At 52.4% G+C, this 12,714-nt stretch overlaps 1 protein-coding gene across 1 annotated transcript in view; it reads left to right on the top strand.

Annotated features, from left to right (window-relative positions):
- The first annotated feature begins 427 nt into the window (after positions 1–427).
- LOC121598920 (serine-rich adhesin for platelets-like) overlaps positions 428–12,714 on the top strand; it is an 83,620-nt gene continuing 71,333 nt past the window's right edge. Inside the window, exons 1-2 of the mRNA XM_041926330.1 lie at positions 428–870; positions 9,454–12,628. Coding sequence (XP_041782264.1) covers positions 10,260–12,628 — 2,369 coding nt within the window. The 5' untranslated portion in view covers positions 428–870; positions 9,454–10,259. The remainder of the gene's footprint in view (positions 871–9,453; positions 12,629–12,714) is intronic.

A 12,714-nucleotide genomic window follows, 5' to 3' on the forward strand; every position in this document is an offset into this window, starting at 1 on the left:
AATGGAAACAGAGTGTCAAAATTTACCCTTTACCGTTGGCGATCGTTTTCCGTTGGCAGTGTGCTTTGGTGGAAACAAATTGTGACGTTGGTTTTTTTTCGATTTGTCTTTTTGATTTTAATTCATTTGCTTTGCAACACATATGCTCTTTACACTCAACACTCAGCGGATAATTCAACGTGGACCTGTTGGATGCAGCATATTTCCGGTTCAGCTCCAGTCTTGTACGTCTCGGAATACATCGCGACCCTTGGCGGTGGCAAGATGTCAATGCTTCTAGCCTGTCCTCCAACTCCGCTGCTCCGCGCCGCGCTAAAGCTTTGCGCTTGTGTACGGTTCCTTTCTCTAGTCGCAGCGCGGCGCGCACATACACACAGAAACGCAACGCACAGCAAGAAGGCTCTCGGCAGCAGCAGGTCGCACCGGTCCGACCGTTTCCGTGCCGTTTCAGTCGCTTGCTATGTTCACTCACGGTCGCACGCATTCGCTCGACTCGGACACGGACCAACAGCAGCGTGGTAGCAGCAGCGCACGTTACTTTTTCGAACCGTTTTCGTTGTGCCGTCGGGGTCGTCATCGCAGCCGCCGCCGTCGTCGCCGCCATTGCGTTCCGGACGCCGTACGTTCGTCGCACTGCCAGCGTCGTACCCGCCACGGGTGTGTGTGTATCGTGCGCGCGTGTGTATCGCTTGTATTCTCGCGTGTTATCGCCGACGCCCCAACACGCCACCGGCAACTGGGCCGCGTCCGGGTGACGGTTCGCGTAACGCCATCGTCGCCGCCGTACCGCGTGTGCCCGAGAACGCGCGTCATCTAACGCCGGTGTGGTGTCCTGTGATTTTAGCGAAGCTTTAGCCAATTTGCTCTGGTGTAAGTGTTGTGTCCGATCGTTCGATCAGCAAGGGTCAGGATCTCGTGCGTGTATGTGTGTGTGTTGGTGGTGTGTGTCTGTGTTCCTGTGGCTCTCAACCTTTCAACTGTTCCAATCTTCTCTGCTGGTGCGCGTAGTGATCGAGAAATTATAAGCCTGAGTGGTAGAATAGAGTTCCTAAAGTATGATCTTCACTCCCCACCTCTCATCGGACAGCATCAATCAAAAGTTCTTACCACTTCCGAGAAGAAATGCGTGTTTTTATGCTCTCACATAGCCGCAGACGCAGTAATCAAATCATCCCATCAACCATGCATTTGAAACCGCCAACGGGGGTTTGGTGTACGGCCTGCAGTTATCTTATCGATATGCGTGGTGTGTACCGTCTCGTGGCTTCTTCCTCGTTCTCGCCCCCCAACCTCAAAATCGAGCCATTTTTCTTCCCGCTTTGGAGTAGAGCGCCACTCGGCCAGTTATCAGGAAATAAATCACGACCCCTCGGCCGACGAGCGTAGTGTTTGCTGGCGATCGTGGCTGTCGTGTTGATTAGGGTGTGGTTTGTTTATTGGCCAGTTGATATTATGCATCACTGTTCTCCCCCCCCCCTACCGCCCCTGTTCTCCTTTTCCATTTAAAAATGGCTCTGATTGGGTGTTCGTTTTTCGGGGCGGCGAAACCCATGAGCTCCCAAGTCTTGGGAGATGCGCTAGAATTGGCTTCTGAAAGGAAGTTATAGAATTTCTTGTGATTGAACCTTTATTGGATAGTCCCCTAGAAGTTCGTTCTCAGTGTCCGGCTGGCATTGGTGAATATCTGTCCAATTCGCGACACTTTTGAAAACTCACTCAAAAATTGGAGCCATAAGCGTTATTTGTGCAGGTTTGAACGAGCCTTAGACATTATAAAACGGGTTCGATAAATCAACCATGTGGTGCCTTGGATCTTGTTTACCCGTGTGCTCCATTTTGAAACCCCACTTCCTTGTGCGCAGCATAGAGTGGGTAATATGTTTTACAAAATTGCTGCCTTATTATGTTACGAACCAACATGTTCAAACCGTTTGCTTCATCTTCACTCTTTCTCTCTCTCTCTCTCACACACTCTTGCCTTGTTTCACTGCCATCTTCCAATCGAGCGCTTGAAGTTGTTCCACTTTAAATCAAACAGCAACAACAACAACAAAAACGCCTTCCGCAGGGCAGTCGTGCAGTTGACCGTGAATTGCATCGCGTTACGGCACCACATTTCATGCTCGTTTCATAAACAAACCAAATCCTCTCCTCTGCTCGTCTTCCCCTTACCTTACCCCCTCCCCCATCCCTATTCCTTTCCCACTGTGTACAATTTCTTATCAACGCGTGAGGGGCTCTCTCACTGTTTACCAATTTTTGTGACACGGTCTGGCTGCACTGGCCCATTACACCACACCAAGTGGTAGTGTGTGTGTGTTGTGCTTTTGTACGATTTTTTTTATAGATCATCCCTTCCATTATATAGGAAGGTGTGTGGTGTGTCGGAAAAAAACGGAAAGGAAAACACACCGAAGGAAGGGAAAGCTAGCGGGCGGCGGAAGATTTTGCCGTGCCTGGTCGGAACATACAATTCGGAAGCGGTGATGGGCGAAAAATATTGCAATCGTGCCGGCACGGGTGGACAGAGCGAGAGAGAGGGGAGAGAGGAAGAGAGAGCGAGCGAGACATACAGGAGGAAAAACAGGGAGGAAAGGAGTAAAACCACTTCACATCGATCGGCTTTGCTGGCTGGGTAACGCGCACCGATCGGATGTTGGGGCTAATTGTTGGTGGGTTTGCTTCTCCGATCGGGGTTTATGTTTTGTTTTCTTGTTGATGTTGATGTTGTTGCTGTCTTCTTTCGCCTCTTTATGCCCCTGCCCCCCATCCTCTCCATGATCTTCCTCATGAAGCGGGAAGTTGTTTATTTTTTCTGTGTGCCATTTTTGCTGTTTTAAGGTTGGCCTTTTTGTTTTTGGCATTTTTTGTTGATGTTGTTTTTTTTTTCGTTATAAATTCATGTGCCGGGGCTGGTGCGTGTGGGGTTGTGTGCGCGCCCGCATTATTGCCACACAAATTATGCTCGCCCGCTCGTGTGTGTTCACTGTGGCGGCGGCAGCACAATTATGGTTCGCTATCGTTCCTGTTTAATGTGTCTAATGGTAGTTGGCAGCTGGAGCAGTCTCTTTCTCTCCCGCGCCGTGCACCTTGAATCATTTATTGTGTGTTATTTTGTAGCTACCGAACGTCGTCGCCCTGGATGAGGCTCTCACTGCTTGAGCAATACAACAAATAAACAAAAAAAAACTGCATTGGAAAAGCAATCGCACGTTACGGCGGCCGCCACCGTTTCAAATATAATATGTGATTTAGATTTGGAGCGGTCAATGTGCGCGATGGCTTCGGCAGGATGTACTGGAGGGGTGGGTAGCGTGCGACGCTGATGAGGGAGCGATAAAGCGTGCTGCTCCTCTGGGTGGGTCGATGGGTTCGATCCGCTGCTGGGCGGTGCTTTCTGTGTCAGGTCGGAGCCAGGCCGAAGACGACGGAGGAGAGCAACAAAAAAAAAACTTGTGCACAAACCATCAATATGATGAAAAGAAGATAAACGATAGAGAAGAGGGAAGAAGGGGAGCTGGGGTAAATCCCTGGTAGGAAACGAAAACTCAAACCCGCGTCTACCACTGGTGGTGGTGGTGGTACATAAGGGAGGAAAGGTGGGCGATGGTGTATAATAAAAAAGCACAAAATCGTTTCACTTTACTTTGCAACGCGCGAAAGAAAAGCGGCAGCCTCAAGATGCAGGGCAGCCCCACTCTACCTATGCAGGTGTGTGCAGGTGGGGTAATTGTAGAGGGGAGGAGGGAAGGGAGGTTGAGCACCGAGACTCTTGGTACGGTACGTTGGGCTAAAGCGATTTTTTGTAAGTTTGTTGCTACACTGTGTGCAGCATACGCCGGGACGGCGTGAGGAAGCGTGAGCTCTCGAGATGCAATTGGCGTAAATCAATCTTAGAGTCGCGGAACAGTCCGCTTCACCCACTGTGCACCCTTCGGTGCCCTTCGCGACGACAACCCACCCACCTCGACTGCTGCTGCTGCAGCCCGTCCGTCCCTTTTCCGGTGCTGCCGGATTATGATCCGACCCATGCGCCCGACCGAGCGTCTCAAGTGGGCGGCAGCCATGTGTGTGTGTGCGAGCTGGTTTGCCCGCGGGACGATCGTTGAGTTGGTTCTCTGCACACGTCTGCACAGTGTTGCTGCAGCGAGTGATAGAGCCCCCGTCGTATACTTGGTGCTAATGCACAACCGGTTCAAACCCTTGCAGTGCACTGGCCGGTCGACGCCGCTGTCACTGTCGCTTGCATTTGGGTTTTAATGCCTTTTGCTGTATGGTAGGGATTTTGGAAAAGTTTGGAGAGTTGTACATTTTTGACAGCTGGCAGAGGCCGCATTTCAAGTGCCCTGCTTGTTGGAGATCACTCTAAAGTGGTGTTCATGTGCGTCGTATTTTTAGTTTTCTTTCTGTTGTGAAGATAGCACGGTGTGGCCTTGATAGCGATTTTAGGATCATTCGTTTAGATGTACTCCTCATGAAGATCTGCAACATTTCTGGAGAGTCTCTCATGGAAGGGTTTGTCTTTGCTTCCACCCAATGAAATTGGTTCATTGCCACCTACACCCTCAGACGTAAACTAGTTGCGCTGCTGTTGCCGTGAATGTTTCGTATGAAGCAATCATTTGGCTCGGTTTCCAGCTTGAACACTTAAAAAACACCCCAAAGGCTCCGCAACCTTAAGACTTATGTTGCTCTCCCCCGCTCTTTCATGCTCGGCTGATACGTGGCTCAGGGATGCACGAGAAGTCATCCTTGCAATCCCCGTTGAGCGCTGCAGTAGCGACCGGAGATCTGCCTTTTTAGGTCCGGCTCGTAAGGCTCCTGAGGCTCTTAATGAGACGTACAGAGAACCCCTTCCTTTCGCGTTGTTCGGGCTTTTGCGCAGCCAGCCACACGATCGCCGCATTGCCTTTTTTGGACACACGGAGCCAATGGCGCGACGGAGTGTACTGTTGCTCTCTGTCTCTCGTCCGTATGCCCCGAGACGGGGTGATATGAAATTAAACACTCAAGAGGGTATAACAAGGGCACAAGTGTAGGATGAGCTGCTGTGTTTGGATGGTGGCTGGAAGGACGTACTTTGAATGCGTTTCCTTCCTGCCCGTCAGTTTGGGTGTGCGCAAATCCTGGCCGACGGTGCTGTAATGCTCTGCTCGGCAGTAGATTATAGTATCGCTCCAAAAAAGTAGGCTGTTGGGCGTGCAATTTATTCTGTGCTCCAGTTTCTTTGGATCGCAAGTAGGCCACGTAGTAATCCTTCCAAATAAAAAAAAACACAACGCAAAAGCTTCGCGAATCAAGCATTACCGTTGTAAGATGTTACCACAGCCCTGTGCATAGAAAAGGTAGTGCTAGCCCGCGGCTAATGAAATTGGTTCCAATTATGCCGCCCCCACCTTCCAGACAGCTTTCTAGTGCGGCGGGTCGCGTGCCACAATCGGTGTAACACTTAATGATTGGGGTCCTTATTTATTCCAAGCGCTACCGAGAACGCCACCTGGCACAAGGTGGTAAACGACCCGACGGTCAGAGGGTCATTGGGTCAACGAGCTAAAGAGCGACATCCGACCCGGAAAATCCGGCGATGCGGGGAGAGGGGCCACCTAACAACGTTCCACTCCTCACTGCCGGAGGGCGAAAGTAGAACGGAATTTATTAGGCAGCTTAAAAGGTGCCCAATCTGGGACCTACCTTTAACATGCAGCGATTGAGATATCGAGGTTTTTTGTTGATGCTTGAATAATGCTAGAACCAACCGCTTTGGAAGTTTGGCGGTATGAAGATCGCCAATATTTGGAGCAAGAAGAGGAATTTGAGCAGATTGGAGGTTTGGCAACATGACAAACGATATATTGGAGGAGGCAAATGAACCTGAAGAAACTAGTTCATCCGCTTTATGTTTAGGTTTGTAAGTTCCTGAAATTCCTGATGTCCAAACATTTCAGGCACCAAGATTGAGGCGCAGATTACGAGGGAGCATATGAGGTGCCGCTTCGGTTAGTTTGTTATTTGTTGATTATAAACGCTTGAGCCATTGTGCTCTTTTCGCTATCAAGTTCACACACAAAAAAGCGTATGGTCTGTGTGCTCCCAGTAGTGTCCTCAGGGTCACAGTATGGCGCATCGTCAGACCGGCATCTTTCGGGCGAGTGTTTCGTATAGAAATAAAAATCTAACCCAAACAAACATAGTGCAGGCCGCTTTGTTGCTGTTCTGTTGCTCGCTAAATAAACGTTAGTCAGCATCGTAAAGAATTATTTCATTAGTATACCCGTTCTCTCTTTCCATTCTTGTCCTTTTGTACTATGGTCTGCCCTGCTGGGTCGCAGTTCATTTCAGCACGCGAGACGGTGTGGCCCGCTTTAATTTGCCGCGCCAAATTCTAAATACAGCGATGCTATCACCAATCTACGCCGTCGCACTCTACGGCGTGACATTGAGACCACGCTACTTTCCTTTCCCGAAATGGGTAGTGGGGGAAGGAACAACATTCGGGGGTAGAGTAGTATTACCGTCGTGGTTTCCAAAATAAAAATAACAAGCGAACGAACCGCCAAACCTCCAGTGCGGAGATGAAGTTTGCACAGAGAGAAGGTGGTGATGACGATGGTGGTGTACTTTGTTGCCATCATGGAACCATCGCGCGCTCATATGGTTGCGACTTCGTAGTACGCTGCTGGTACGTGCACAAACACACACACATATATATACCGATCGTGTACCGATCAACAAACAGTGCCATTTTGTAATTTATATCTACATTCGCCTTCTGCACGGGGTCTCTCCCTGCTTCTGGCGGATCTTCCAAGGACTCAGAATGACTCATTCCCATACGGTTGCACCATTATTTTTTTGCTATGTGCGATGTAGCCTTACTAGCTCTCTCTCATTCTCTCTCTATCTCGATATCCTCTTTTATCTGCCGTTCTACTGCTTGAGCTATCGTTGCGGGATGAGCTGAGACTGCAACTAAGGAAGGCAGAAGAGGCGCGAAGAGGACTGGGAATTAAATAGATCGTTAGATCCACAAACACCACATGTTTTCACTGGTCGCTTCTTATCCGACTGTTCCGTTTTATTGTCCAACTGTTGGGAGGAGGGGATGATGAAACTCCGGAGCCCCCGGAGTGCGTCACACTTCGAGTGGAGAGCGGAGGGGGTCGTGGCAAATACAATGATTTAGGAGCGAGTAACCCTCCCATGCTTACGGGATGATGTCTCGCGCCGGATTGCGTGAGAGTACTTCACTTGCAGAGTAGAGCTACCTCATTTACGCCCGATAGTGCGATAAATAACTGGCAGGGATTATTAAGATCCCATCCTCCCCCTCATTCAACGTTGGATGACGGGTCACGCGTCTGGCATGGGCATGGTGGAGTCGCCAAGCACTCAAGCGAAGCAGCTGAAAGCTGAACTAAAACCAACAAAGGCAGCTACAAAATCGATGCTTTTAATCGGACGATAAGCACATTACTGATGTGTGTGTGTGCTGCTACTCACGGTATATTAGCCATCGCCACCTATATGCTCACGTTGGCATCTTCTTTCTTTCGCTCCCTTTGGTATCGCACACGCGACCGCACCGTCATGGACGATCGACGTAAACGATACTCTTTAGTAGGGCATTTGATTGAGGGTGTGTGTGTGTGTGTGTGTTTTGTTTGTTGCTGGTCCAAACTACTGATCAAGTGGTTTCTTCCGGCAACGGTGGATCGTGGTGCTCCATTTGTTTGTCAAAGCATGTCTTCGCATGCCGGCTTGTTGTCGGTTTCGCCTGCTGCACTTGGCGCGCGCGGGTGTGTGTGTGTGATCCCATTATCAATATCACTAATTAATCTTCACGATTCTACGCGTTCGCTTCCTGACTTGCACTTGGTTTGGGTCTGGATTAATCTCTGATGATCTCAGCATTCCTGGAAATTGCAGTGTGGTTTGTAACGCGGACCCAGGGCGAAGAAACCTTTGCGACGGCGGGGTTGTGCTGATGTGTGACACATGATAACGATTTCACAACCTTCTCCCCGGTGCATGTCCAAGCTGATGATGACCACCACTTGCCATCGTGATGCTTATCGCGTGATCTAGTGTGTGTGTTATCAGGGGACGTACACAGTCCGTTCCGGACACGACAAACTTCAAACTAAACATTGCGCCCCCTTTTATTCTAATGTCTCCTAGCCCAGCCAGCCCAGCACGGTCGGGGTCAATTGAAAGGCAATTATTGCACAAGGACCGGGTTTTGCCATGCCCCGGCTAAGTCTTCGAACAACTCAGCACGGGACGGACACCGCCGACGCTCAGTCTTCCGCGTGCGTCCGAGGGTTATGGAGCGCAGATTTTCGCGCATTTAAACGCATCTTCTTTCTCCGTTGGTAGTGGCCCCCTCATGTCGTAGTCAACCGAGATCGAGTCTAAAGTGTGTGGTTTATGTGCGTGGTGCTCTTTTTTGTTGTTGGTTTTTAGTCCCCGCTGTCGTGAGTGGTGCGTCTGAACAAGCGAGCAAAGAGTCTGAGACTGTCGTGTGAAGAGACGCGGCATATAGACATTAAAGCCACAAAAAAAACAGACTGCACGGAAACATGTGGTATGGAAAGTTTGATTCGAACCTGCGGGAAGGTTAAACCCAGACGTGTGGAAGCAGATGGCGGGGTGATTTCAGAGCAACAGATTGTTGGGTGGTGGGTTTTCGTTTCATCGGTGAATGTTTTGCGTTGCGAATAGATTGCAAACATGTGGTACGAGGTTCCATTCCCTCCCGGCCAGTGCTGCTACCACCCGTAGCCTGAGTGCGTTCTTTTGCAAAGACCCCCCCCCCCTCCCTTCTCAGACGTTGTAGAAGTTCAGTGGACTCGCGGTACGCGATAGAGCCAGAAAGAGCGAAATGAGCAGAGAAAAGGAATTCACTTTTGTTGTTGTTGTTGTACAGGGGTTTGGCAGTAGAAGACAACAACAACATAAAAAATCTTGCCGGAAAGCACCACGAAGAAGCCTCGCTTAGTACATTCCGATGATATTCAGCGCCGACTCGCCTGAAGTTTATTAGTCTTAATTGAGGGGTCCTTTGGCTTGTCGCGGCGACGTCCTTCTTCTTCTGGTGCTTCTCTTTCTGCGTGCAAGGCGTTGTCGTGTACTTGCTTTGTCGGCTTGCACCATATTTGTAGAAATCTGACCATCTGACGGAAGCGGGAGGTGGGTCAGTCAGACAGTGGCTCAATTAATCTCTCCACCTTAAAAATGACTCACTTGGTTGCTCGGCTTCCTCGTTTGCTGCTTTGTGTCCGTCCCCGGGCATCGTTAGAGACAGGGCAAAGTGCGATCCGAAGAAGATTGGAACATGCAAGAGAGAGAGAGCCACACGCGGGGCCAATGACACACGCCGTCGACGCACTCTGCTATCAGCCGATAGTGTGTGTGTGTGCTGGAGGTTGATTTTGCAATTGCGTTCTTTATTAGGTCTCTGGTGCCTGGTACGCGTCTCTTCGCCACCTCTCGATCAACCATCCAGCCCAGCCCGTTTCCCCGCGTTGCAGTTTGTGATGTGATGCGGTCCATTGCGGTCGTGCAACGGTTGCGAGCGAGCGGCCAAAGGCAAGAACTACTACTGCGCTAGTGTGTAAGCAGATTCGTGTGAGAGTGTATGCGTGGCGTCTGTGATAAGGAAGCGTTTCACTACTCTGCTCTGATTATTCGGATCGTGTGCAAACGGCGCGTCTGCCGAATTCCCGATCATTCATTGGCTGTGCGTGTTTGTGTAGTGTTGGTTTGCATGCAGATATAACGTGCGTTTGTGAGTGTTACAGATGAGAGCCAGTCTAGTCATATTGTCTCATGGTCTCATCATAGCGTCGTTTGCGTACAACGCGGCGTCCTTCTCGCCATCTTTGCTAGTGCTCTTTGTAGTGATTCCCTCTCCGCCCTTAGTGCAGAGCTGTCAGTGGCTGTGATTTTTTCTGGTGTCTTGATAGCTTTCGTGTTAGAAAGTTACTTTAGTGATAGAGGGCGTCGTGCACAGAAATATACTGTCTATTCTATCTGTCTCTCTCTCTGTCTCTCTGACAATCAATCTAAGCGGAACATTCTGCTCCTCTCAATCAACCTGCACGGCAGACTCGCCAACAGTAGGAGTATCTATTAGTGCCTCATCCTCTTCGCCGCCCTCAACCCATCCATGATCTGATCGGCTGATCGTTTGTGTTTGTGATTAAAGAAAGTGCTCGCCAGCATTCAGCCCCACCTACCTCCAACCCTATTCAGCAACCATGTCTAGCAGCCTTTCCACCATGCCGTTCTCGCGGCAGTACGGCTCGTTCCGGCTGTCTGGCAATGGTACCACCGGCACCTGCTCCTCACCAGCATCGAGCGGGAACCATCGGGTCGGGCACGCCTCGCGCCATTCCTCCGGCACGGAAACTGCCGGCGGACAGGTCCCCACCGCTGCCCGCCTACAGATAGCGCCGCTCGGCTACCGCGTAGGCAATCTGGCGCGCAACGTCAGCAACAACTGGCTAAGCAATGGTAGCAATGGCAGCAGCCCTACCACCACCACCACCACCTCGTTTGCCGCCATCCGGCAGCAGAAGATCTCATCGAGCCAGGAGCAGCACGGGCCGTCGGGCCGCCCCGGAACAACGACGACAACGGTTGGCGGCAAGCAGCAGCCCACCGACCGTTGTGCGGTGCATCGTGCTGCGGGAGCGTTGGCGGCAGTACCGCCGGCCAAGAAGCTGCCGGAGCAACCGATCGGCGACACGCCGTTGCTTCAGTCGCCCCGCATCATTGCCCGCTCGGCCAGAATCGTCGAGCCGAACGCGTGGAACCGGCGTCTTACGACGTCCAGCTTTTGCACCGTGGCCGGAACGGCCACTAGCCACCATCTTCATCCCCACCAACACCACCCTCACCAGCAGCAGCAGTTGCCGAACAATCGGTTCCTGCAGACTCCGCTCACCTGCCGCAAGTCTCCCGGCAGCTCCGGCACGTCCGTCGAATCGATCGTGCCGAAGTACTCGCGGCCCGCAGGGAATGGTGGCAGCGTGGTCGAGCCAACCAACACCACCACCAGCACCACCGCCGCCCAGAAGCGCACGTACAATGCGCACAAGCCGCAGCTGCGCGTGGTCTCGAGCCGGGCCCACACAAACACCACCGGTCGCGTTGGCACGGTAGCGAAGAAGGCTACCGGGCCGGGCTGCAATGCATCGATCGGGGCAGCAAACGCCTCGCCGCACGATGCCGAACGGGAGGTTGCCAAGGTGCTGCACCAGCACAATATGCGCGTGATCGATCTGCTCAACAACAACCATCTGCAGAGCCAGCGGGGTGGGCGGGTGATCAAGGAAAACAACGAAAACCACCAGCCGCCAGTGTCGGTCAACGGTGGGCAGAAGCACCAGCCCGGCGGCAAGAAGGGTTCGGCCATACCGCAACGGCTACCACTAGCGGATCGGGAGCAACCGACCGAGCGCAACCGGCGGTTGCTAAACGGCAGCGGTGGAAGTGAATGTTTCTCCAGCAAGTTCCCGAACGGGTTGCCGTTCGAGCAAGAGTTCTACTATCGGCGCACGGGACAGGACGCAGACACTGCCGCTCTGCACGAAGACAAGGAGGAGGATGAGGAGGAGGAAGAGGAAGAAGAAGAGGAAGAGATGACTGGACACAGCCATCTCATCGCCGACGCATACCAGCGCATCCGGAAGGCGAAGAAGCACGCACTACTGCCGGGCAGGCGTCAGGCGGGACAGATCGGTGGGGGCGTGCTGCTGGCGGGACGGCGCGTCGCCATGACGCAGCAGGAACTGCCGCATCGCAGCCGGAGCGTGTCGTCTTCCGCGGGAGCCCTGCACGGGGACGACCGGTGCCGATCGGTCTCGGCCATCGAGCGGGAGCACGACGACGAGGACGCACTGTACGTCGACTTTACCAAGGTTCACGATCCCCAGGCAATGGAGCAGCAGCAGCAGCAGCAGCAGCGGTCGAAGCAGCACGAAGAAGCCGGTCCGCAAACGTCCGTCGTCGAGTATCGGAACATCAATCACAGCAGCTATTACTACAAGTTCGAGAGTATCAGCGCCCACGCCCGGAAGGATCCGGCCGGTCAGCGGAAGTTGGGCCAGCGAAGCCGTGCTGGAGCGGACGCGGCCAGCGAACATCGGCCGGAGCTGCGCAGCCGGTACCAGCGATCCCGGCTCGGGTTGAACCGCACCGGCACAGGCAAACCGGACGTGAATGGTAATGGCGGGCGTGAATACTACGACGACGACGTCAGTGATGAGACAGCGGAGAATGGGCTGGAGGACCACGAGGGTGATGGGGAGGAGGAGGATGAGGAGGAGGAGGGCGAGAGGTCGACGGTGTATGTGGCCGTCGCAACGTGGGTGCCGAAGTGCAACCGGTTGCCAAACGAAAGCAGCGAACACGGCAACGGCAACAACAACTCGATATGTCTCACGCTCGCGACCAACAGTAACGGCGGCGAAGACATTGACCAACAGCAGCAGCATCAGCGACCCACAAGGATTGGAGTTGCAGCGAACCACACTGCTGCAGCAACAGTAGCAGCAGCAGCAGCAGTACCACCAACCAGTCGCAAAGGTGTACCCATTCCAGCATCGACGAGGCACGGCCAGGTGTAAGTAGATGTCATCTCGTACCACGTGCGGTTACTGTGGGTCGTCCAATCTTATGCACGGGGGACGGCAAACGCTTTCCAAAGCA

The sequence above is a fragment of the Anopheles merus genome, chromosome X, assembly GCF_017562075.2.
Source record: "Anopheles merus strain MAF chromosome X, AmerM5.1, whole genome shotgun sequence".
NCBI lineage: Eukaryota > Metazoa > Arthropoda > Insecta > Diptera > Culicidae > Anopheles > Anopheles merus.